The sequence below is a fragment of the Ambystoma mexicanum genome, chromosome 8 (genome assembly GCF_040938575.1).
Source record: "Ambystoma mexicanum isolate Mex_15411 chromosome 8, UKY_AmexF1_1, whole genome shotgun sequence".
NCBI classification, from domain to species: domain Eukaryota; kingdom Metazoa; phylum Chordata; class Amphibia; order Caudata; family Ambystomatidae; genus Ambystoma; species Ambystoma mexicanum.
The window spans coordinates 14,161,818-14,187,604 of record NC_090929.1 but is presented as its reverse complement, the minus strand read 5'-3'; the positions used below and the strand labels follow the sequence as shown (position 1 = coordinate 14,187,604).

Genomic DNA, 25,787 nt, shown 5'->3' with positions numbered 1-25,787 from the left:
GCGCTCCAATAATGATTTTCACCTTCCTCTTACATTCTTGACTCTTTGTCTCAACTAGGACAATTATGAGTGTTCCAGCAGCTATCTTAGGTCCCCCTCCAGGGCCTCCCTCTTTCCCCGTTACCTGTATTGTTCAGGGATAACATCACTGGGATTTCTGTCAGACCGGGACTCTCTTTCTCAGACGTCAGGTTGGCTTCTCCTTCCTTCGTTCCGCCTAAGATCGTTTTACTTCGTGAAGCCTTTTGGAAAGTGGTATCAGTGTTGTTTATGGACTTCCAGGTCCACCATGATACAGTCACGCCACTACTTGTTACTCGCTTTGTCTCAGGATTCCTTGCATCCACCTTGGTCTGTCGCTTCTCAGCGCTCCACGAGAGCCGCACCACACATTAGATTAGAGGTCTTCAACCTGTGGGGCGTGCCCCCCCACCCACGGGGGCAGCTGCTTCATTCCCGGGATGTGCGCGAATCCCCAGCCTGAAATTTACTAAAATGTTAAACCTTTTTTTTGTGACAGACTGTTTGAATAGTATACAAGGGGGTATTTTTTGCTAAAATGTGAGCCAATTGTGATATTAAAGGAATATTTATTCAGCAACAATGGTCAAAACCACTAGCTGCATAGTGAAATAACTCATCAAACAGGCCTATATTGGCCAAAAGGGTGGCCCATGTAGACCAAAAACACTGGCCCACACTAGCATTTTGCTTTTTTGATTTGGGCATTGCCCTATAGGCCAGTCCGAGCCTGCCGGCTCATCCATAATGGGCGAGGGGGCATCGACCTAGTGGCCCCTTAACCCATTATGGAGGAGCCGAGGAGCCAGCCCAGTGAAATATTAAACACCCTCAACCCCCTGCTGCTTTTTCCAGCTAACGGAGTGCTCCCGGGCTGGCTGAACTGTCAAAGGGAAACAGTCTACAGTCTTAGTTATTTATTTATTGTAAGATTTAGCTTTACATAAGCATTTCACACAAACACATGATTACAGAAATTACAAAGGATTGTTAAACAAACAATAAAAAAATTATTAAACTACATTTCATAAGAAAAAACTAGTATAGCAAACAGTTTTCATCTAAAAATAGTAAAGATAGAAAGCGCATAGCAGCAATACAAAGTGCAGTGGTAGGACCAGATAACAAACTATGCCATAAAAAGATTTAAAAGGTCACATCCTCGACTGGCCCCAACTTATTCAATGATTGGGCAAGCGGCCCAGTTTTTCACAACTAACAAAAAGATGTTCTAGAGTTTCCACCTCATTTCTGCAAAGGCGACACAACTGTACATGTTTCAACATTTTTAATCTGGTGCCGATGATATCTTGTGTGGGAAAAACATTCAATTTTAGTCTCATCATCATATTTCGATACAATTTAGAAGGGTGCTCCAACAAAAATGGTTGTAGTACATTATAAGGTTTTATATCGTAAACAAAATGATTTAAAAGTTTACACGTAGTTAACTAATCTGTGCCAGTAGTCCAATCATGGAGAAACCACTTTTTCTTAACACGAAGGGGGAAATTTGATGTACATTTTTCACCATGTAAACTCGCACACTTCTCACTCCATTTAAATAGAATAGGGCAAGAATTGCACATCCTCAAAAGGTGTAAATAGAGAATCTTCAGGGGGACAAAAAAGCTGCGATATAAACGCAGGTGGCCCCATGCAATACACGAATCAAGAGAAAGGAGGCCCAACATATGACGAATAGCAGCAAATGGAACTCCTTGGAGCAAACACAAAAATGTTCTACAATGCTCTGTTACTTCGGGAGGCTTATCACCTGGAATATTTCCATTCCTTATTACCAGACTCCACTTTTCTAAATCCTCTCTTACTAAGCTGCTGCTCTGTTACTTCGGGAGGCTTATCACCTGGAATATTTCCATTCCTTATTACCAAGCTCCACTTTTCTAAGTCTTCTCTTATTAAGCTGCCGCTCTGTTACTTCGGGAGACTTATCACCTGGAATATTTCCATTCCTTATTACCAGGCTCCACTTTTCTAAGTCCTCTCTTACTAAGCTGCCCGTCTGTTACTTCAGGAGGCTTATCACCTGGAATATTTCCATTCCTTATTACCAGGCTCCACTTTTCTAAGTCCTCTCTTACTAAGCTGCTGCTCTGTTACTTCGGGAGGCTTATCACCTGGATTATTTCCATTCCTTATTACCAGACTCCACTTTTCTAAGTCCTCTCTTACTAAGCTGCTGCTCTGTTCCTTCGGGAGGCTTATCACCTGGAATATTTCCATTCCTTATTACCAGGATCCACTTTTCTAAGTCTTCTCTTATTAAGCTACCGCTCTGTTACTTCGAAAGGCTTATCACCTGGAATATTTCCATTCCTTATTACCAGGCTCCACTTTTCTAAGTCCTCTCTTATTAAGGTGCCGCTCTGTTACTTCGGGAGGCTATGACCTGGAATATTTCCATTCCTTATTACCAGGCTCCACTTTTCTAAGTGTTCTCTTATTAAGCTGGCGCTCTGTTACTTCGGGAGGCTTATCACCTGGAATATTTCCATTCCTTATTACCAAGCTCCACTTTTCTAAGTCTTCTCTTATTAAGCTGCCGCTCTGTTACTTCGGGAGGCTTATCACCTGGAATATTTCCATTCCTTATTACCAGGCTCCACTTTTCTAAGTCCTCTCTTACTAAGCTGCCAGTCTGTTACTTCGGGAGGCTTATCACCTGGAATATTTCCATTCCTTATTACCAGGCACCACTTTTCTAAGTCCTCTCTTACTAAGCTGCTGCTCTGTTACTTCGGGAGGCTTATCACCGGGTATATTTCCATTCCTTATAACCAGGCTCCACTTTTCTAAGTCCTCTCTTACTAAGCTGCCGGTCTGTTACTTCGGGAGGCTTATCACCTGGAATATTTGCATTCCTTATTAACAAGCTCCACTTTTCTAAGTCCTCTCTTATTAAGCTACCGCTCTGTTACTTCTGAGGCTTATCATCTGGAATATTTCCATTCCTTATTATTCCTTATTACCAAGCTCCACTTTTCTAAGTCCTTCATTAAGATGCTGCTCTGTTACTTCGGGAGGCTTATCACCTGGAATATTTCCATTCCTTATTACCAGGCTCCACTTTTCTAAGTCCTCTCTTATTAAGCTGCTGCTCTGTTTCTTCGGGAGGCTTATCACCTGGAATATTTCCATTCCTTATTACCAGGCTCCACCTTTCTAAGTCTTCTCTTATTAAGCTGCCGCTCTGTTACTTCAGGAGGCTTATCACCTGGATTATTTCCATTCCTTATTACCAGACTCCACTTTTCTAAGTCCTCTCTTACTAAGCTGCTGCTCTGTTCCTTCGGGAGGCTTATCACCTGGAATATTTCCATTCCTTATTACCAGGATCCACTTTTCTAAGTCTTCTCTTATTAAGCTACCGCTCTGTTACTTCGAAAGGCTTATCACCTGGAATATTTCCATTCCTTATTACCAGGCTCCACTTTTCTAAGTCCTCTCTTATTAAGGTGCCGCTCTGTTACTTCGGGAGGCTATGACCTGGAATATTTCCATTCCTTATTACCAGGCTCCACTTTTCTAAGTGTTCTCTTATTAAGCTGGCGCTCTGTTACTTCGGGAGGCTTATCACCTGGAATATTTCCATTCCTTATTACCAAGCTCCACTTTTCTAAGTCTTCTCTTATTAAGCTGCCGCTCTGTTACTTCGGGAGGCTTATCACCTGGAATATTTCCATTCCTTATTACCAGGCTCCACTTTTCTAAGTCCTCTCTTACTAAGCTGCCGGTCTGTTACTCCGGGAGGCTTATCACCTGGAATATTTGCATTCCTTATTACCAGGCTCCACTTTTCTAAGTCCTCTCTTATTAAGCTACCGCTCTGTTACTTCGGAGGCTTATCATCTGGAATATTTCCATTCCTTATTATTCCTTATTACCAAGCTCCACTTTTCTGAGTCCTCTTTCATTAAGATGCTGCTCTGTTACTTCGGGAGGCTTATCACCTGGAATATTTCCATTCCTTATTACCAGGCTCCACTTTTCTAAGTCCTCTCTTATTAAGCTACCGCTATGTTACTTCGGGAGGCTTATCACCTGGAATATTTCCATTCCTTATTACCAGGCTCCACTTTTCTAAGTCCTCTCTTACTAAGCTGCCGGTCTGTTACTTCGGGAGGCTTATCACCTGGAATATTTGCATTCCTTATTACCAGGCTCCACTTTTCTAAGTCCTCTCTTATTAAGCTACCGCTCTGTTACTTCGGAGGCTTATCATCTGGAATATTTCCATTCCTTATTATTCCTTATTACCAAGCTCCACTTTTCTAAGTCCTCTTTCATTAAGATGCTGCTCTGTTACTTCGGGAGGCTTATCACCTGCAATATTTCCATTCCTTATTACCAGGCTCCACTTTTCTAAGTCCTCTCTTATTAAGCTACCGCTATGTTACTTCGGGAGGCTTATCACCTGAAGTATTTCCATTCCTTATTACCAGGCTCCACCTTTCTAAGTCTTCTCTTATTAAGGTGCCGCTCTGTTACCTAGGGAGGCTTATCACCTGGAATATTTCCATTCCTTATTACCAGGCTTCACTTTCCTAAGTCTTGTCTCATTAAGCTACCACTCTTGTTTAACTAACTTGAACAATGTGCCCTGTCTTTCAAACAATACAAGTTATCATTAAGACATTCACTATTAAAATCTCCTAAAAAAATTAAAGAAGCACCATCTTCAGGAATAGACGAAGATAAAATACCAGAAATGTCACTTATAAAAGTGTTACTTGCCGGACTAAAATAAATGTGTAAGCACCACACACCATCTAAAACTAGTGCACCTAATGTCCCACTATTTTCACGTCAGTGCAAGGACTATTACTGGACAATTTTTTCATGATTACATTTTTGTTGACTTTTAACGCACATGGAAGCCCACCCATAGGGGGTCCCTTGAAACCTCTCGTGGCGGGCGTGCTGCATATAACTGTGATGGCACAGGGCATAAGAACTAATGGATGGCATAAGGCTTAAAGCAAATGGGTGTCCTCCAAGAGGCGGAAGGCCCGAAAAGTGTAAAATGTTTGACATCCTCCAACTGAGTTCAATGATATAATCTATAGCAGGTCCAACACTGGTGAGCTGCTGTCAGAGGTAAGTAACTCTTTCTGAGGTTATTTAGAAGGTTATTGGATTTTCGATGGGTTTTCAATGGGTTGAATGAATCCATGCTCCGATACTAGAGCGTCTTTCTGGGGCACCCATAGAAGGAGATCTTATTTTAGTTGAGAGCATTACTTGCAAGTGGTAATGGTGCCGATGCCCGTTGTACTTTTCTATCCTCTGAATAAATATCTCTTTATTTTCCCTTTGCTTCTAGTGAACAGTACAAGGAGCACTTTGTGAACCGTGACCTGAAGGTGTTCTCTGCTCACCCCCTGCTGGTTTATCCAACCCACTACGCTGGAGAGCCTGATTGGATGAGTGACACAGAGACTTCCACCTTGTGGGACAACGACGCAGTGGCCACACACTGGAGTGGTTCTCAGAAAACCCTGAAAGATTCTCGTTTAGACACACAACAGACTCTGCGGCGTGCCTCTCATGATGAGCTTTGACAGCCGCCATTTTTGCCTTTCCTCTGGCAGATAAACGCTGACTTACCTCCAGCAAAGGAAACTGACATCTAGAGCCTCAGGTTGACCTCCAGGGGCCTGATTTTGTAACATTTGCACCATTCCTGATAATTGAGCAAATGCTTGGATAAAACAGAGCGGAGCAGGCAGGTTTTGTTCCAATCAGTATTATTTAAACATGTTGGCTCCATTCTAAACTGTAAAATTGATGCCAAATGAATGTAATGAATGTTTTTGCACAAGGGTAAAGTTTTGATAATCTGGCCTTGGGGAAGGGAAATTGGCCCTGACAGCCCCTGTGTGCTCTCTTAGGGCTTGATACGGTACTACCAACTTCCACGTAATCTCCAGGGGCCAGAACTGATGCCTAGATTAGCCACTGTCCACTCTTGCGGACACACATCTGATGCCAACAACCAGCATCTCCTCAGTCAAACCTCTAGTGGAAAAACAAACACCTGACACGGCCGCAGACTACTGCTGCCTAACCTTTCTGCGACCACACTTGATGCCTACTCCAGATATGCAGGCACACAACCTGAAAACATTCGTAGGCTCTGTTCTTCTTCATGGAAAAGACCTTGACACAGTCTCTGAAAGGAAACTCCACAAACCAACCCTAGACTGGGCATGCTCGGATGATGATGTGCATTGAAATCATTGGCCCCTTGGAGCTGGCGGGGGATCCGGGTGCAATGTCTGTGATCATGTGTAGCTATTTAATAATATGGGTGATGAGGCAGTGTTCAATTCTGGGTAGAATGGCAGAGGCACTCATCTGGGTAGAATGGCAGAAGCACTCACCTGGGTAGAATGGCAGTGTTCAATTCTGAGTAGAATGGCAGAAGCACTCATCTGGGTAGAATGGCAGAGGTACTCATCTGGGTAGAATGACTGTTCAATTCTGAGTAGAATGGCAGAAACACTCATCTGGGTAGAATGGCAGAGGCACTCATCTGGGTAGAATGGCAGTGTTCAATTCTGAGTAGAATGGCAGAAGCACTCATCTGGGTAGAATGGCAGAGGCACTCATCTGGGTAGAATGGCAGAGATACTCATCTGGGTAGAATGGCAGAGGCACTCATCTGGGTAGAATGGCAGAAGCACTCATCTGGGTAGAATGGCAGAGGCACTCATCTGGGTAGAATGGCAGAGGTACTCATCTGGGTAGAATGGCAGAAGCACTCATCTGGGTAGAATGGCAGAGGCACTCATCCGGGTAGAATGGCAGAGGCACTCATTTGGTTAGTATGGCAGAGGCGCTCTCTGGGTAGAATGGCAGAGGCACTCATTTGGGTAGTATGGCAGAGGTGCTCGTCTGGGTAGAATGGCAGAGGCACTCATTTGGGTAGTATGGCAGAGGTGCTCGTCTGGGTAGAATGGCAGAGGCATTCATTTGGGTAGTATGGCAGAGGTGCTCGTCTGGGTAGAATGGCAGAGGCACTCATCTGGGTAGAATGGCAGAGGCACTCATCTGGGTAGAATGGCAGAGGTGCTCACCTGGGTCGAATAGCAGAGGCCCTCATTTGGGTAGAATGGCAGAGACACTCATCTGGGTAGAATGGCAGAGGTGCTCACCTGGGTCGAATAACAGAGGCCCTCATTTGGGTAGCATGGCAGTGCTACTAGTCTGGGTAGTATGGTAGTGGTAATAGTCTGGGTAGATGGCAATGCTACTAGTCTGGGTGTAATGATGATGACCCTACTAGTCTGGGTAGTTGTCAGTGACTGATTTGGGTAATATGACAGTGGTACTAATCTGGGTAGATGGCAGTTGCTCTGATCTGGGTTATATTGCAGTGATACTAGTCTGGTGTAGATGGCAGTGGCTCTGATCTGGGTAATATGGCAGTGGTACTAGTCTGGGTAGATGGCAGTGGCTCTGATATGGATAATATGGCAGTGGTATTAGTCTGGGTAGATGGTAGTGGCTCTGATCTGGGTAATATGGCAGTGCTACTAGTCTGGGTAGATGGCAGTGGCTCTTATCTGGGTAGTATGGCAGTGGTATTAGTCTGGGTAGATGGCATTGGCTCTGATCTGGGTAATATGGCAGTGGTATTAGTCTGGGTAGATGGCAGTGGCTCTGATCTGGGTAATATGGCAGTGTTACTAGTCTGGGTAGATGGCAGTGGCTCTGATATGGGTAATATGGCAGCAATACTGGTCTGGATAGATGGCATGATACTTGTGTGGGTAGTATGGTAGTACTGCTAGTCTGGGTTTAAAGGCAGAGACTCCAGTATGGGTAGTGTGACAGTTGTAGTAGTCTAGGTATAATGGCACTCTACTCTGGGTAGTTTGACAGTACTACTGGGCTGGGTTTAATGTCTGTTACTCTAATGTGGGTAGTATGACAGTGCTAGCGTTTAATGGTGTTCTACTCTGAGTAGTATGACATTACTACTTATATGTGTGTAATGCCACTCTGAATAGTATGATAGTACCACTAATCTGGGTGTAATGACACGCTTCTCTGGGTAATATGAATGCTACTAGTCTGGGTGTAATCACACTCTATTCTGTAGAAGTTGACTGTGCTACTAGTCTGGGTGTAATGACACTGTATTCTGGGGAATATGACTGTGCTACTAGTCTGGGTGTAATGACACTCTACTCTGGGTAATGTAAATGTGCTATTAGTCTGGGTGTAATGACACTCTACTCTGGGTTATATGACTGTGCTCCTAGTCTGGGTGTAATGACACTCTATTCTGGGGAATATGACTGTGCTACTAGTCTGGGTGTAATGACACTCTACTCTGGGTTATATGACTGTGCTACTAGTCTGGGTGTAATGACACTCTATTCTGGGGAATATAACTGTGCTACTAGTCTGGGTGTAATGACACTCTACTCTGGGTTATATGACTGTGCTACTAGTCTGGGTGTAATGACACTATTCTGGTGAATATGACTGTGCTACTAGTCTGGGTGTAATGACACTCTACTCTGGCTAATATGACTGCTACTAGTCTGGGTGTAATCACACTCTACTCTGAGTAATGTTACTGTGCTACTAGTCTGGGTCTAATCACACTCTATTCTGTAGAATACGACTGTGCTACTAGTCTGGGTGTAATGACACTCTATTCTGGGGAATATGACTGTGCTACTAGTCTAGGTGTGATGACACTCTACTCTGGCTAATATGACTGCTACTAGTCTGGGTGTAATGACACAACTCTGATTAATGTTACTGTGCTACTAGTCTGGGTGTAATCACACTCTATTCTGTAGAATACGACTGTGCTACTTGTCTGGGTGTAATGACACTCTAGTCTGGGGAATATGACTGTGCTACTAGTCTGGGTATAATGATACTCTACTCTGGGTAATGTAAATGTGCTATTAGTCTGGGTGTAATGACACTCTACTCGGGGTAATATGACTGTGCTACTAGTCTGGGTGGAGTAACTGTGCTCCTTTTCGAGTATTCTCATCTTTTATACAGTGCACGTTATCTTGAGACCTCTGCAGACTTTTCCGTAATCAGGTACTTTTCACCAGAATTTAGACCTGGCCATTTAAGCCTGTGGATATTTCTCTTTTAAGGCTGTTCCTGACGCCTTTGCTGTGCGCTCCCCCATTCCTGTCTGAAATTGACCAATCACGTTCTAACTCTCTGGGAATTAACTGGTAAGTGCAATATGATGAGCGCAACCCGACCCGCAGCCAATGAGTGTCCAGTTGACTGTGTACATTTCTAAAAAGATTTGCAATAAAAAGGAAAACAAGGGTATCCTCCCTCCTCTCTGTGTCTCTTTGCTCCGAGGCCCGGCAGAGAGGCCTCCTGTTAATTGTGTAGGTGCAGATGCTGTGACTGTCTGTCACTGCGGCCGGAGACTGGCGTTTGTGGCGAAAGTGGAAACAAGGACGCCATTAAAGTGTTCCATTACGTTCCTCCTCGCCTACCAGACTCGGTCTAGTTGTTTTCAAGATGGCCGCCGCCGTTTGTATATCTCACTCGGCTGATGGCGGCTCGGCGCATTGCAACTGAGTTCATTCCTCGCCCTGTTGCTTGCGCTAGTTTTCCTTCTGACGGTTCTGCCTTGCTATCACGCCTTCCTTACTCTTCCTGTTTTTTCTCCTCCTCCCGTTCCCTATGGGCACCCCACCCCCTTCTCTGGTTCCTGCTTGCCTTCTCCTGTGTTTTGTTCCCGTGCTGATTCTCTGCTGCAATTTCTTCGCTCTAGGACATTCTAACTCCCGGATTCTCCCGTTCACACTTGTCCTCCACCCCGAGGGGTACCTACCTGTAAACCGCCCTATCCATTCACTCGATTGCAGAGACACGCCGACCTTACCATTTCCTGGGTTTTCGGCGGAGGACCCATTCAACCTACTACAGTGCAGACGACTTCCACAGCCTTCACGACTACCTTGGATCCAGGGTTTTTTTTGCCGTTCCAGTGGCTTTTTACCCTCTGGCTGTCGCGGAGGGGAGTCACCGTGGGTTTTCTCTGTCTGGGAGTCACGGTGGCTTCCTTCCGAGGTAGACCATATCTTCTAAAAAAGAAGAAGCCTTACATAGGACTTACCCGCCGGAAGAAACTGGACTATTCAGGTGAGGAGGAAGTGATTGGGGAGGGTTATCAATCGAGTGAAGACGAAGACATAGCTGATCACCTAGCAAGTCCCGTAGCCCATAGCGCCAGTCCTGATAGTTTGCAACGCCCAGAAGAAGACATGGCTACGCCACAACAACTGCAAGAGCTGGTGACAGCTGTCCAAACCCTCAACGCAGAAGTCCAAACACTAAAGGCTGACAACGTGACGCTCCAACTAAGAGTAGCTGCAAGAGAACAACAGACAACTGATTTACCCCCACTACCCCTGGTGTCGGGTAAATTCGACGGCTCGGAAAGAAAAGTTAAGGAATTTCTGGAAGCCTGTAATATTCATTTCACCTTCCGCAGAAATGCCTTTTCCACAGATCATTCCAAGGTGGGTTTCATGATCACGCACATGACGGGAAACGCCTTGGCATGGGCTACTCCATTGGTATCCCTATCAGACCCAGTTTTGCAGGACTATGCGGCCTTTAAGGAACTACTGCTACACACCTTTTTGCGAACCGAAAGCTCACACATGGCTAGCAAAGACCTGCTGGATGTGCGTCAAGGGAGTACCGACTTACTATCCTATATCTCCACTTTCAAGAAGCTCGCTGCAGAGGCAGGTTGGCAAGAGCAGGCCCAGTATGCCATATTCCGCAGGGGCTTGCGAGAAGAGCTCAAGGATGAGCTTGCCCGGATCCCGCGCCCAGAAATCTTTTTACATCTTCAGACTGCAGTTCTAAGAATTGATTTCCGCCTGACGGAACGAAGAAACGAAAGGAAGAAGGCTCGAGGTCCACATCCTTTCTTGGATACACCCCCCTCAGCCTCCTCACCTGCATCGCGTCCCGCCAGAGATGAACCCATGCAGGTCGGAACCACCAGATCTCCGTTGACTGCCGAAGAAAAGAAGAGGAGACGTGAAGGGAACCTTTGTTTATATTGTGGAGCCGCCAACAATCTGCTGAGAGACTGTCCCGATGTGCCCCCAAGGAGATCGGGAAACGACCGCCCTCGGTAATCAGTGGAACGGACTATCGAGGGGCTACACCTTGTTCCTACACTACACTTTCTGTGGCCTCATCTCAGATGAGCGAAGATTTGCGTCTCATGGTTATCGCCATTAAACTCCGCTTCCGGAAGAGAGAAGTAGAGACACAGGCTCTACTGGATTGTGGGGCGGCTGGAAACTTCCTTGACACCTTTTGGGCTGATAAGGTGGGTCTGCTAAGGATTGAGAAAAAAGAGGACCAAAAGGTTGAAGGAGTGGATGGTACACCCCTATGTTCAGGACTCATTACTCACATCACCGAGGAGATTCAGGTGTCCATTCACCAGCATTCTGAAATCATAAAGTTTGACATTATACGGGCGGCCCACTTCCCGGTCATCTTAGGAATAGGCTGGCTCAGGAAACACAACCCAATGGTGGATTGGTCTAAGAATCTACTAAGTTTTCATTCCGCTTTCTGCCTACGAGAATGCCTTCCAGAACCAACATTTGCAACTGTAAAGACCATGTCTGCTGTCGAAAGCAGTTCCTTCCATTGCATACCGGAACATCTTTCCGAATACACTGAAGTCTTTCAGGAGCAGACCCCCATCAAACTTCCTCCACATCGCCCAGAGGATTGTGGTATCGACCTAGTACCACAGGCATTGGTCCCCTTTGGGAGGATGTATTCCCTCTCTGTATCGGAAAAGGCTGTGCTCCGATGTTACCTTGATGATAATTTAGCAAATGGACTCATAAGACCTTCCAAATCCCCCGCTGGGGCCTCTCTGTTTTTCATACCCAAACGGGATACTAAGGAGTTGCGGCCCTGTATCGACTATCGGGGGTTAAACAGAGTGACCATAAAGGATCGGTACCCTATGCCCATTATATCAGAGATTCTAGAGGCTGTCCAAGGCTCTGTTGTGTTTACTAAACTTGATCTACGGAATGCGTATCATCTACTCCGCATAAGAACAGGAGATGAGTGGAAGACGGCGTTTCGCACTCCCTATGGGTTGTTTGAATATCAAGTCATGCCGTTTGGCCTAGTCAATGCACCTTCCATTTTCCAGAGATTCATGGACCGATTGTTTTCCGACCTTCTGAACCTTAACACAGTGGTTTACCTGGATGACATTTTAGTCTTCTCACGGGGCCAGGAGGAACATACCCGACATGTCAAGGAAGTTCTGCGCAGACTACAACATCACAGTCTTCTGGTAAAACCTGAGAAATGTGCATTTGCTCAATCCTCATTGTCATACTTGGGATTCATCCTATCCGACAAAGGGGTTACTATGGACCCAAGGAAGGTGGATGCCATCTTGTCATGGCCGTCGCCTTCTTCAGTTAAGGATATTCAACGTTTTTTGGGGCTGGCAAATTTCTATCGGAAGTTCATTCCGAGCTTTTCCTTACTCACTCTTCCTATTACATCCCTTCTCAAGAAATCCACAGGTCCTTTCATCTGCTCAAATGAGGCTGAAGAAAGCTTCCTCAGCTTAAAACACAAGTTCTGTTCAGCTCCTATCTTGAAACAACCAGATCAACTACTACCCTTTATTCTGGAGACTGACGCTTCTGCAGCAGCCGTAGGTGCTGTTCTTCTTCAGAGAGTCAAGGACCTCGAGCATCCGGTGGCATACTTCTCCAAGACTTTGAATCCTAGCCAACGCAACTACTCAGTCATAGAAAAGGAATTACTTGCTATGAAGTTGGCTTGTGTGGAGTGGAGGCATTTGCTCCAAGGGAGCCTACACCCGTTCCAGATACGAACAGACCATAAAAATCTGCAAATACTCAAGCAGCAAGAGTGTTATAACACCCGTCAGGCCAGATGGGCTCATTTTTTCGCCCAGTTTGATTTTGTCATCACATTCATCCCTGGCTCTCAAAATCTAGTTGCCGATGCTCTTTCCCGCAGAGACGATGTTATTTTCCCTTACAGAAAGGAGCTTATGTTTCCTCGTACCCGGATCATATCTACAGTGTCTAACTTCTTGGAAGAAGTACGAGGAGCCTACCTCCAAGAACCTACTCTCAATATGGGAAATCAACCAGTCACCACTAAGGACGGGTTGCACTTTATCCGCGGAAGACTGTTTATTCCTTCCAGTAATCTCAGAAGACGAGTCACTCAGTGGTGCCACGATTCCAAGACTGCAGGTCATCGAGGAGTACGAGGCACTCTGGAACTTCTCCAAAGAGCTTTCATCTGGCCCAGCATGAAGGCCGACACTCAAGCCTATGTTCAATCCTGTATGGTGTGCTTACAAAGCAAATATACCACCTCGAAACCTATGGGGCTGTTACAACAGGAACCAGTTCCACATGGTCCCTGGAAATGCATTTCTACGGATTTTATTGTGGAGTTACCGGTTTCCCGAGGCTGTACCTGCATAATGGTAACCGTAGACGCCTTCTCGAAACTTGCACATTTTTCTCCATTGACAAAGATCCCGTCCGCCTCGATCATGGCTGATGTAATCCTCAAAGACATTGTTAGGCTACATGGGCTTCCTCAAAAGATAATTTCAGACAGGGGCAGCCAGTATACCTCCAGATTCTGGTCAGCATTGTGCAATTTATTGGGCATTGAGAGAGCTCTTTCGTCGGGGTTTCACCCCCAGACAAATGGACAAACCGAGAGGTTAAATGGTACCTTAGAGCAATACTTAAGGTGTTTCATCAATAAACAGCAAGACAATTGGGTGGACCTGCTTCCCACAGCAGAGTTTGCATACAATAACGCTGTCCACACGGCTACAGGAATTAGCCCATTCTTTTGTACCTACGGATACAACCCGCAGTCCATAGTTCCGAGTTTCTGGGAGGAAACTAACATTCCTTCTTTGGAGAACACCCTTGTGCAGATCCAGGAGGCCCACAACACGGCCCGTCATAGCCTCTCTAAGGCTAGCAGACATTATAAGGAGCAAACCGACAAACACCGGAGTCAAGTTCCTGCCTGGGACAAGGGCTCCAAGGTCATGCTGTCCACCAAGTTCCTTCCTCGATGGGTTCGGCCTTCTAAGCTGTCACCCCGCTACATTGGACCCTTCGAGATAACTTCAAAGATAAATCCGGTGGCCTTCCGCCTCAAGTTGCCAAAGGGACTCAGGCGGATTCACCCCGTGTTTCACTCATCTCTCTTATGTCCCTTTGTGCCAGATACCCGGAAACAAGCATCCCCCAAGCTATGGACTTTGCCGGTTCCAGCCTTTGAGGAATATGAAGTTTCTCAGATACGGGACTCCCATTATCATCGGGGACGTCTTGAGTATCTCGTACATTGGAAAGGGTATCCCTCCTCAGAAGACACTTGGGAACCGCATTTCCACATTCACTCTCCTCAACTGTTACACAAGTTCCGCCGACTACATCCAGAAAGGCCGGGAGGGAGAAGCCTTCGGAGGGGGCATACTGTCACTGCCGCCGGCGACTGGCGTTTGTGGTGAAGGTGGAAACAAGGCCGCCATTAAAGTGTTCCATTACGTTCCTCCTCGCCTACCAGACTCGGTCTAGTTGTTTTCAAGATGGCCGCCGCCGTTTGTATATCTCACTCGGCTGCCGGCGGCTCGGCGCGTTGCAACTGAGTTCATTCCTCGCCCTGTTGCTTGCGCTAGTTTTCCTTCTGACGGTTCTGCCTTGCTATCACGCCTTCCTTACTCTTCCTGTTTTTTCTCCTCCTCCCGTTCCCTATGGGCACCCCCCCTTCTCTGTTTCCTGCTTGCCTTCTCCTGTGTTTTGTTCCCGTGCTGATTCTCTGCTGCAATTTCTTCGCTCTAGGACATTCTAACTCCCGGATTCTCCCGTTCACACTTGTCCTCCACCCCGAGGGGTACCTACCTGTAAACCGCCCTATCCATTCACTCGATTGCAGAGACACGCCGACCTTACCATTTCCTGGGTTTTCGGCGGAGGACCCATTCAACCTACTACAGTGCAGACGACTTCCACAGCCTTCACGACTACCTTGGATCCAGGGGGTTTTTTGCCGTTCCAGTGGCTTTTTCCCCTCTGGCTGTCGCGGAGGGGAGTCACCGTGGGTTTTCTCTGTCTGGGAGTCACGGTGGCTTCCTTCCGAGGTAGACCATATCTTCTAAAAAAGAAGAAGCCTTACATAGGACTTACCCGCCGGAAGAAACTGGACTATTCAGGTGAGGAGGAAGTGATTGGGGAGGGTTATCAATCGAGTGAAGACGAAGACATAGCTGATCACCTAGCAAGTCCCGTAGCCCATAGCGCCAGTCCTGATACTGTCCCAGTGTCTGAGCGTGAGTCCTGGGGTGGATTCAAGCAGTGGGCGAGCCTCCTCAGGGAATATCAGTAGAGTAAAATTTAGCGAGTGTGAAGACGTGCCCCAGGAAATATGCGTACTGTACAGATACGGAAACATAGAGCATCTGATCTTGCGAGTGATAGATTTGAGATCTGATACAGGCAGTGTCTAGGCCTTACACTAGGGGTATCAATGCTTCACAGGTACGGAGATACGGAAGAAATGCAGGTCCACCTGATAAAGTGATATCACTCGTAGGCGGGTCCTGGAGGTGTAAGGGCACCCCTCACTTCCTGCTCTTAAGCCCCCAGCCTCAAAGTGCTAGCGAGCATGGCCATTTCGAGTGGAGATGGGACATGGCTGGGACCTTCCAACATTATTCGAGAGGTCCACTTCATGAGCTCTAGGAGTGAAGTTAAAAGAAATTTGGAAGAAGGTCTTAGGGACAGTACAGAAAATACACAAGAGGTATCAGGTCGTAGTGACAGCACGGTGGAAGCACAATGGGAAACCGGTCTTGAGGATAGTACAGCAGAAGCTTACGAGCAAGCAGGTCTCGGGGAGAGTGCAGTGGAAGTGCAACAGGAAGCAGGACTTGGGGATGGTACTGCATAAGCGCCACAGGAAGCAGGTCTTGGGGATGGTACAGCGGAAGCGCAAGCAGTTTCAGGTCTTAGGAACAATAAAGTGGAAGCGCAAGAGGAAGCAGGTCTTGAGGAAGCTACAGCAGATGCTTAAGAGCCAGCAGGTCTCTGGGACAGTACAGTGGAAGCACAAGAGGAAGCAGGTCTTGGGGATGGTACAGCAGTAGCTTAAGAGCAAGCCGGTCTCAGGAACAGTACAGTGGAAGCGCAAGAGGAAGCAGGTCTTGGGGATGGTACAGCGGAAGCTTAAGAGAAAGCCGGTATCTGGGGCAGTACAGTGGAAGTGCAAGGGGAAGTAGGTCTTGGGGATGGTACAGCGGAAGCCCAAGAGGAAGCTGGTTTGAAGACAGTACAGTGGAAGTGCAAGAGGAAGCAGGACTTGGGGATGGTACAGCATAAGTGCCAGAGGAAGGAGGTCTTGGAGATGGTACAGCGGAAGCGCAAGAGGTATCAGGTCTTAGGGACAATACAGTGGAAGCGCAAGAGTGAGCAAATATTGGGGATGGTACAGCAGAAGCACAAGAGGAATTAGGTCTTAGAAACGGTAAAGAGGAAGTGCCAAGAGGAAGCCGGTCCCAGGGGACAAAACAGAAGAAGCGTACCTTCATCTCTATGGCTGCCCACTCTGGGACCTCTTCCCGCTCTTATCTGTGAGGCTAAGAACCTTGGTGTCATCTTCGACTCAACCCTCTCCTCTCTTCATACCTCTTGACGTCTCTAAGAAGTCAAACTATCAGCTGCACCTCCTCAGAGGTATTCTTCCTTTCTCCAGCTTGGAGTCTGGCATGGATTCACATGCTCATGAATATTCCCCGTCGTCAGGCTGGGAATCCTCGGTATAGAAAAAAATCAGTATCAGTTTCGTTTCTGATCTGTCTTTCTTAGTAGTAACCAATCACTGGTCTCTGGGTCATACTGCCCACAGCCAATGACTGCCCTCTCCCTAAGCCCCGCATCTGGCAGCCATCCTCAGATTTTTACTGCACGTTCAAGTGTTGGGAGTCCTCGTGCTGTAGCTCTCGAGCTTTTGCTGCGTTTTCGCGCTTTTTCGGGAGATTTTTCTCATTTTTCGGTTAAATAGAGCCTCAAGCTCCACCGTTTCTACATCCGATCAACGGGGACCCGTTTCGGAGTTTTCTACGCCCCTCAAGGGTGAAGTTTTCGTCGAGTTATGCTTTTGGAGGATTCCAGAAGTTCCGAGGCCTACCCCGGACATGGCCCAGGAGAAAGGAAGCTCGACGCCCGGGAAGCTGTTCAGGACCTGCCCTGGATGCCAGCTTCAGAATGTTTTCAAGGAGGACCAACATTCGTTATGCCTCTACTGTCTCCATGAGGACAAGACGCACACGGAGAAGGACTGTGCGTTTTGTGGGAACATGTCGGGGCGGACCATGAAGGATCGCCACTTCCGTCTCGTCAACTGGCTGGAAGGGAAGAGCCCGTCAGGCGAGAAGAAGAAAAAGAAGTCTGAGCGGTCTTCTAAGTCCTGTGAGGGTGCCCCAGCGGCGGGGCCCAACAAAAGGCTTAGCACCGCGAGTCCACGGGCACCGGGAGCGCCGAACGGTCGGGCTCCTTGGCTGCCAGGCAGGGCACACCCTCCCCGGCGCCATCAACCACGAGCTAACGCTCTGGCTCGGGTAAGAGGAAGTCCGAGAACCCGGCGAAGCTTCTGGAGAGGCCCCGGTCGATCTCGAAGATTCCAGCAGAGGGCGAGCGAGGCTCGGACCCTCCCCCCAAGGTGAAGGCCCCAGGCGTCCAGACGGTGGCGATGGCCTTAATTCACCGTGCTAAGACCTCGATTGAGGATGTCGCCGCGGCCCTGGCTCAGCCTGTGGAGGCTACACCAGTGGAGGTGCCCTCAGGACCCAGAGTCTCCCTGCCACCGCAGAGGGAGTCGTCTTTCAGGCCCATTGAGAAGACCCCTACGAAGTCCTCGTTGGAAAAGGTGGGGGAGGGGCTGGTGGCCATCATGGATACGGACACGACCTCCGAAGAAGAGCTCATCGAAGTCGTGGAAGAGGCCCAGCCCATCGGGAGGGATCCCGACGAGGGCGACGACGAGAGCGACGGTGTCGCCGACAAGGCTCCTCCAGAGCCCTCGCGCCCGTCGTTTTCAGCGCCGCAGGACACTTTGGTGGCCATTTTGTCAGCGATTCAGTCCTTATGCTCGGAGATAAGGACAAGGTTGCCCCTTCCCCCGACGGAGGTACCTGAGCCAGACCCGACGGGGGAACCGGAGCCAGGACCTTCGGAGAGTCCACCGCATAAGAGGAAGAGGACGCATCCTACGCCACCTCTCCGGCCTGCTCTGCCTTCCCCCCAGTCTACTACCCACGGGGATGATACAGGCACGGATACGGCTACGACAGGTACAGATGACCACGGAGGCGACGAAGGGACGTGTTCCCCGTCGCCCTCTGCTCGGGCTTCCCCGCCCGACGAGATCGGATCCTTTCATGCCATGATTTCCAGGGCATCCAAGCTTTTCCAGCTCTGCCCAGAAGAAAAGAAGAAAGAAGGGTTCCTTTACCAACGGCGCGAGGCTAAAAGGAAGACGGTCCTCGCCGTACCGCTTCTTGATGACATCTGGGATGAGGGGCTCGTCCTCCTCAAGAACCCTGCCACAGCGCCGGCAAAGAGGGACCGGTACGAGAAGAAGTACCGGGTCCTTGACGCTGCCCCCTTGTGCCTTCGGGCACAACCTACCCCGGATTCGGTCGTCTCGGTGGCGGCAAAGAAGAAAGCTGGGGGGGCATCGGCCTCGACATCAACTTCCCCGCCGGACGGCGAGGGCAGGAAGTTGGACACGATGGGACGACGGATCATCTCATCCGCAGCGACGACTATCAAGGCGGCCAACGCCCTGGCTATCGTAGCCCGCTACGACAGGGAGTTGTGGTTCAAAATCGTCCCTCTGTTAGACTTCCTTCCGGACGCCAAAAGGGCTGAGACCCTTGAAATCCTACAGGAGGGGGAGATTGCTTCGGACCACGCCATCACGGTGGCTACGGACATCGCCGACACCGGTTTCCGTCAGTTGGGCAACGGCGTTTGCTTGAGACGACGAGGATGGCTCAAGGCCACGGATTTCCACCAGGACGTACATACCAAGGTTTTGGACATGCCCTTCGACGGGAACAACCTGTTTGGGAAGGCGGTTGATGAGTCCCTTCAGGCCATCAAGACGGACACAGAGACTGCCCGTGCACTGGGAGTGCTCCAACAACGACGGCCGTCCTTTCGGAGCTCCGGAGGCAGACAAGGTGCCTCAAGGGATCCGGCAGTGGCTCCTCCACTTAACGCCAAGCGTCAAGATCTTCGTCCCAAGAAGCCTACAGGGGACGCGGCAAGTCAGGTGGTGCCCGTCGTCGTCGACAGGGAGGTCAAGGAGGCAAGGCGGCCTCCAACCAAGATTGAACCGACCGTGGGGTTGGGCCCCCGCCGAAGCACCCGGGTGGGAGGTCGGCTGGCGAGATTCGTCAGCGTGTGGGAGTCCATCTCCACCGACTGCTGGGTACTGGACGCCTTGACCCAAGGGCACGCCCTCGAGTTTCAGAAGAAGTGCCCGCGCGTTCCACCCGTGGCCAGGAAGGAAAATCACGTCCCTGAACTACTGTTGGAAGTAACGGCGATGCTCAAGAAGGGTGCCATCGAGCTCGTCCCAAAGAGGCTTCGGGGCTCTGGAGTTTACTCAAGGTACTTCCTCGTAAAAACGAAGACTGGAGGATGGCGCCCCATTCTGGACCTACGACGACTGAACAAGTACATCAAGGCGCAGAAGTTCTGTATGGTCACCCTCCAGCACGTGCTGGAACAGCTGGAGGAGGGCGATTTCCTGTCGTCGTTGGACTTGAAGGATGCGTGCTTCCACATCCCCATTCTAAAAAAACACTGAAAGTTCCTCAGGTTCGTGGTCCAAGGGCGGCACTACCAGTTCAAGGCCCTCCCATTCGGATTGAAGTCGGCACCCAGGGTGTTCACCAAGTGCCTCGCACCGGTGGCGGCGCGGCTGCGCCTACAGGGGATCCACGTCTACCCCTTCCTGGACAACTGGCTCATCCGGGCAAGGACGAGGGAGCTCGCCATGGAGCACACTGCGAAGACCGTCCAGCTGCTCACGGACCTGGGATTCTCCATCAACTTTCCAAAATCCCACCTGGTTCCGTCGCAAGTCGCCCTGTTTCTGGGAGACAAGCTCGACAGAGTGGCGCGGCTGGCCTCGCCGTCGGAGGAAAGGACCAGGACCATTCTGGGCAAGGTGCAGCGTCTGCTGGCCACGGACATGGCCAGGGTAAGATCTATCAAGTCCCTCCTCGGGATGATGTCCTCCTGCATTTATCTGGTGCGTCTTTGCAGGCTTCGGATGCGCCCCTTACAAGAGTTCCTCGACGCCCGCTGGGTCCAGTCGACGGGCAGCTTCGAGGACAGGATCCCTCTCAACGAGACGTTCCGTCAGGCGATCCGGTGGTGGGGTACCTGCTCCCATCTGTCGGCGGGCACGGACTTTCAGATCCCAGTTCACCAGGTGACGGTGATGACGGACGCCTCCCTGGAAGGTTGGGGCGCGCACTCCGGAGATCTTCACGTGAGAGGCCTTTGGCTCCCGGAGGAGAAGTCACTCCACATCAACATTTTGGAGCTCCGCGCAGTGTTCTGGGCCCTCAGGTCCTTTCTTCCGTCCCTCAAGGGCAAGGTGGTGAGGATCTTCACCGACAACACCACCACGATGTTCTACATCCGGAAGCAGGGCGGAACCAGGTCCCTGGCCCTATCCAAGGAAGCCCAGGATCTGTGGCATTGGGCCGTCGCCCAACGGATGTTTCTGGTGCCTCTTCATCTGGCAGGAATAAAAAACACGATCGCCGACTCACTCAGCAGGGAGCTGCGCTCGTGCCACGAGTGGGAACTACGCCAGGATCAAGTGGATCGACTCTTCCGACGATGGGGCGAACCCCAAATCGATCTCTTCACGACGGCGACGAATTCCAAGTGCCGGAGGTTCGCCAGCAGATTCCCCCAGCCGAGGAGCATGGGCGATGCTTTCTCGTTCCCCTGGGACGGCCTATTTCTTTATGCATTCCCTCTGCTACCATTGCTGCTCCGGCTCATCAACCAGCTCAAGAGTTCCCGGTGCAGGATGATCCTCGTCGCACCGGCGTGGCCGAGACAGATCTGGTTCCCGGACCTTCTGGACTTGTCAACGTCCACACCAGTCAATATGCCGGCAGACGCAGACTTTCTCTCCAGAGAAGGAGGCGCCATTCTTCACCACAACCCGGAGTCGCTGAACTTACAGGCCTGGCTCTTGCAGCTCTAGAGTTTGGAGGGCACGACATCCCGGCCGACTGCAGAGAGGTTCTTGCAAAGGCCATGGCGTCCTCAACTCTCAAGTGCTATGGACATAAATGGAAGAGGTTCTCTGTCTGGTGCCGTGCACAGAAGATTAACCCTCTGCGGATTAAGGCCCCTCAGGTAAGGCCGTACCTACTGTCGCTGGCTAAAGCTGGACTGGCTCACGCCTCCATCAAAATACATCTGGCTGCAATCTCCCGATATACCAGGACTACGGGGTGGGCGTCCTTGTGGTCTCATCGCCTGGTGAAAGAATTCATGAAGGGACTATTCCGATCATTCCCGCCGGTGAAGGCTCCTGCCCCGGCGTGGGAGCTTAATGTGGTGCTGACTAGGCTCATGGGGGCCCCTTTCCAGCCTATGCATTCGGCGCCTCTGAAGTTTCTGTCATGGAAGACAGCTTTCCTCGTGGCCATCACCTCCGCACGACGAGTGGGAGAGATCCAGGCCCTATCTTGCAAGACTCTATACTTGACTTTTCATGACACGAGGGTGGTGCTGAGGACGCACCCCTCCTTTATGCCCAAGGTGCCGTCGGACTTCCACCTCAACAAGCCCTTGGTGTTGCCAGTTTTCTTCCCGTCGCGTTCGTCGCCGGCCGAGAGGACTTTGCACTCGCTGGATGTAGCTAGAGCGCTGAAGTTCTACGTGGACCGCACGAAGAGTTTTCGGAAGACGTCACAGCTGTTTGTAAACTTTGGGACTGTGAATCAAGGGAAGGCTCTCTCGAAGACTTCCATTTCCAGATGGCTCTCCGGCTGCATCATGCACTGTCACCAGTTGGCAAACCGACCGCTGCCCGGCCGTCCGAGAACCCATTCGACCAGAGCGATCGCTGCTACCACGGCATTCCTGTCTGGTGTGCCCCTGCTAGACATCTGCAGGGCTGCGACGTGGAGGTCGACGCACACCTTCACAAGATTCTACTGCGTCGATCGGGACTCCAGGGAGGAGTCCAGGGTCGGCCAAGCAGTGCTGCGCAACCTGTTCGCCTAAGGTGAGCCTGGTGAGGAGGTAAGAGATGCTTAATGTTGAGTTGTTGTATTGCTTAATGTTGAGCCTGTTGCCACCTCCCGTGGTTGTGCATGTGTGTACTGCTATGTACTCTCTTATTCATGAGCATGTGAATCCATGCCAGACCCCATGCTGGAGAAGGAACAAGTTACTTACCTGTAACTGTTGTTCTCCAGCATGGGTCTGGCATGGATTCACATGCGAACCCTCCGCCTACCCCTCTGCGGCTCTTCACTTGGTCATACTGCCACTTTACGTGCTACCAAATCTGAGGATGGCTGCCAGAGGCGGGGCTTAGGGAGAGGGCAGTCATTGGCTGGGGGCAGTATGACCCAGAGACCAGTGATTGGTTACTACTAAGAAAGACAGATCAGAAACGAAACTGATACTGATTTTTTTCTATACCGAGGAATCCCGGCCTGACGACGGGGAATATTCATGAGCATGTGAATCCATGCCAGACCCATGCTGGAGAACAACAGTTACAGGTAAGTAACTTGTTCATTCCTCACTTTCCCCCAGAAGCTCACTGTCTCCAGAGCTCTGGTCCTCTCTAGGCTGGACTATTGCAACATCCACTTTCTAAATCTGTCTGCCTCTACTCTCCTACCTCTACAACGTATCCTGAACAGGACTGCGAGACTTGTCGTTGGCCTCAAGCCCAGGGATCATATCTCTCCAGCTCTAAAATAAATCCACTGGCTCCCGGTGGCTGCAAGGATCAAGTTGCAGACCCTTTGTGTCGTCCACAGGACAACTTTCTGGGGCCTGGGACCGCACTACCTCCAACTTTCTCTTCCTAAACATCTCCATGCTTGAGCTCTTCTCTCATCCACTTCCAACACTCTGAGGGTTTGATGCTTTTCCAAGCAGAGAGTTAGGGGCAGATCTCTCTCTTCGGCTTGGGCCTCCCTCTGAAGCAGCCTCCCAGCCTCTCTCAAACTTGAGCAGAACCACCTCCGATTCCGGTTCCGGTAGCAACTCAAGTCCTTCCTTTTCGCTTCCCCTTTCTCTCTTCTTCTCCCCCGCTGATGTCCCGACTGCTACACGCACTGGTCACCTGGCTATCCTCTGAACTCGTGCACAGACTCCTGCATGACCAGTTGCCCTTGCACTGCCTTCGGGCTCCCCCAGCAGTTATGGTCTGTATCTACAACCCTACAGTCCCTTCTATCTGCACTTATGAGCCACTCGCTGGCTGCACTTATTGAGTTGCCTGCACTTCTCCCCACCCACCTAGCCCCACAGCACTTCTCCCCTTCTGCTTCCCTGCACTTGCACGATCTGAGTGACACAAGGCCTAGTAACATTGTTGTTTTTGTCCTCCCTCTGTTTCCCCCGAGCCTTGACTTGTCGCGCCTAGAAGCACTTGTTTACAGGCGCGTTATAAATGCCATATCATATCATACCTTCACGGAACACTGAATTTGTGCATGAAATACAAATGCCGAGAGTAGCGGACCCAAGATGGCTGCAGTATGTTTAGAATTGTATGGAGGCCTTCTATTTAGGGACGGCGTTGAAGCTTTGTTTGCTGGTAGTTGCCACACAACTGAAACCAACATCACCGCAGGCTTAGGTGTTCTTCTTTATTGTTTAGAATGATTTCTGTGAGATAACTCCTTATGTAAGAGCACTCATTACATGTGTCTTTTATTTTCAGGTTCTCGGCCCAGGAAATTTAGGGGGTGCTTTCCTAGTTGGTAGCATATATTTAGTGACAGGCTTCGACTAGTGGTACAGATTCAGTCACACAGTCAAGCTAATGAAATCTGCAGTATTAAAACTAGCTGATGCCATGAAAGATTGGAGGACAAATGTGAACAATGTAAAGTGCTTAAGTAAGGAGTTAGTCAGTTAATTGAATCATTACAGAAACCAATAGTGGGTTCATCTCCAGTGAACACCAGAAATCCAGCTATAGAAGGAGATTTTGGACATTCTAGAGCAGGGGTCTCCAATGTGTAGCTCTCCAGATATTCTGAACTAGGACTCCCATGATCCCTCACCACTGACAGTGCTACATTGGTCAGGTGGAAGTTGTAGTCCATACCTTCTGGATACCCAAATGTTACAAATCCCTATTCTTGAGAACATCCATTTAGTGAGTCCTGCCAGAATAGTTTATGGGGACCCTTAGAAACGTTTACACTTCAGAACAAGTGTCCATTGTATTTATTACATCCACACAAAAGTGATCCCTGGGGATCAATGTAAATGTACATTTGTAATTGTGAACTATAGTGCAAATACTTTTGTGTTTGGGCTGCACCACTTATCCAACCAGGTAGTTCTTACTTCCTGGCTATATTTGTAGAGACACTTAATCTGCTTGTTGGCCCATTTCAGGAGACTATTAGCTGTAGGCATGGTATGAAGACCACCACGTTTTGCCACTTTGTAAATGAACACTAGAAGCCTGCTCGTGCCTTGGCGATACTTTCCCCAACTGAGATGTAGCACTGGCCTGGGGGAAGGTGAGCTAGAGCACCAACCAAGAAAAGTGTCAACTGGCACAGCTCATTGCCGAATATCTGAGCTTTGTGAATCTGGGAATTTCGTCCCTTCTTCCTTGGGGGAGCCACTGCTTTGATGCTAGGGAGGTGAGCTCACTAAGCAAAACCCTGCTTGGGTTTGGGAAAGCGGGACCTTACTGGGGATGACTTCACACCAGGGGACAGGGACTTCCGTTCTGGTAAGGAACTCCCTAAAACTGAGACATTGTCTGCATATATGGGAATACCAGAAGTGGATCTGACTGTCAGCTATTGAACTCCAAATACTGTAGAAAGTGCATTGGAACAGTTGGCTCAAGTCAATGCTGGCCTCTCAATGGGCTTGACAGTTAAACACACCCCTTTGGAAACAAGAATAATAGGACTTCCACCTTGAATGGAGGAGGAGGAGGAGAAACGATACATGGAGGCGAACCTCTGATGTACCAACCTGATTGGGAGGCAGAGCCGCGCTGCTGAGTGGAGCCAACTGGGTTGCAGAGAAGGACCCGGAAGGAGGTCGGGAGGGAGACCCAGAGAGAAATCGGAGAAGAAACCTCAGGGAACGAGAAACATGACCGACGAGGCACATGGCCCTGCGGAGTCAGCGAGGCTGAGAGGAGCCAGCACAGAGACATGGTGTGACCACGCGGAGGACGTGGTGGGTCTGGAGCCCCGAAAGAATGCAGAATCTGACGAGCGAGAGAGGAACAAGTCTTCCGCTCACACTTTGCAGAACCAGAGATAGAGAAAAATAACAGCGAGTGAAGAAACACTCCTACTTTTCTTCAGGAGAGGACATCCGGGAACTGGGGAGAAC

The 25,787-nt window shown here is 49.4% G+C and overlaps 1 protein-coding gene across 1 annotated transcript in view; it reads left to right on the top strand.

Moving 5' to 3' along the window:
* The window catches only part of CERCAM (cerebral endothelial cell adhesion molecule), a 244,422-nt gene extending 235,056 nt beyond the window's left edge, over positions 1–9,366 (top strand). The window contains exon 12 of the mRNA XM_069609141.1: positions 5,369–9,366. Within this exon, the coding sequence (XP_069465242.1) occupies positions 5,369–5,606 (238 nt within the window). The 3' untranslated portion in view covers positions 5,607–9,366. The remainder of the gene's footprint in view (positions 1–5,368) is intronic.
* Positions 9,367–25,787: the final 16,421 nt, after the last annotated feature.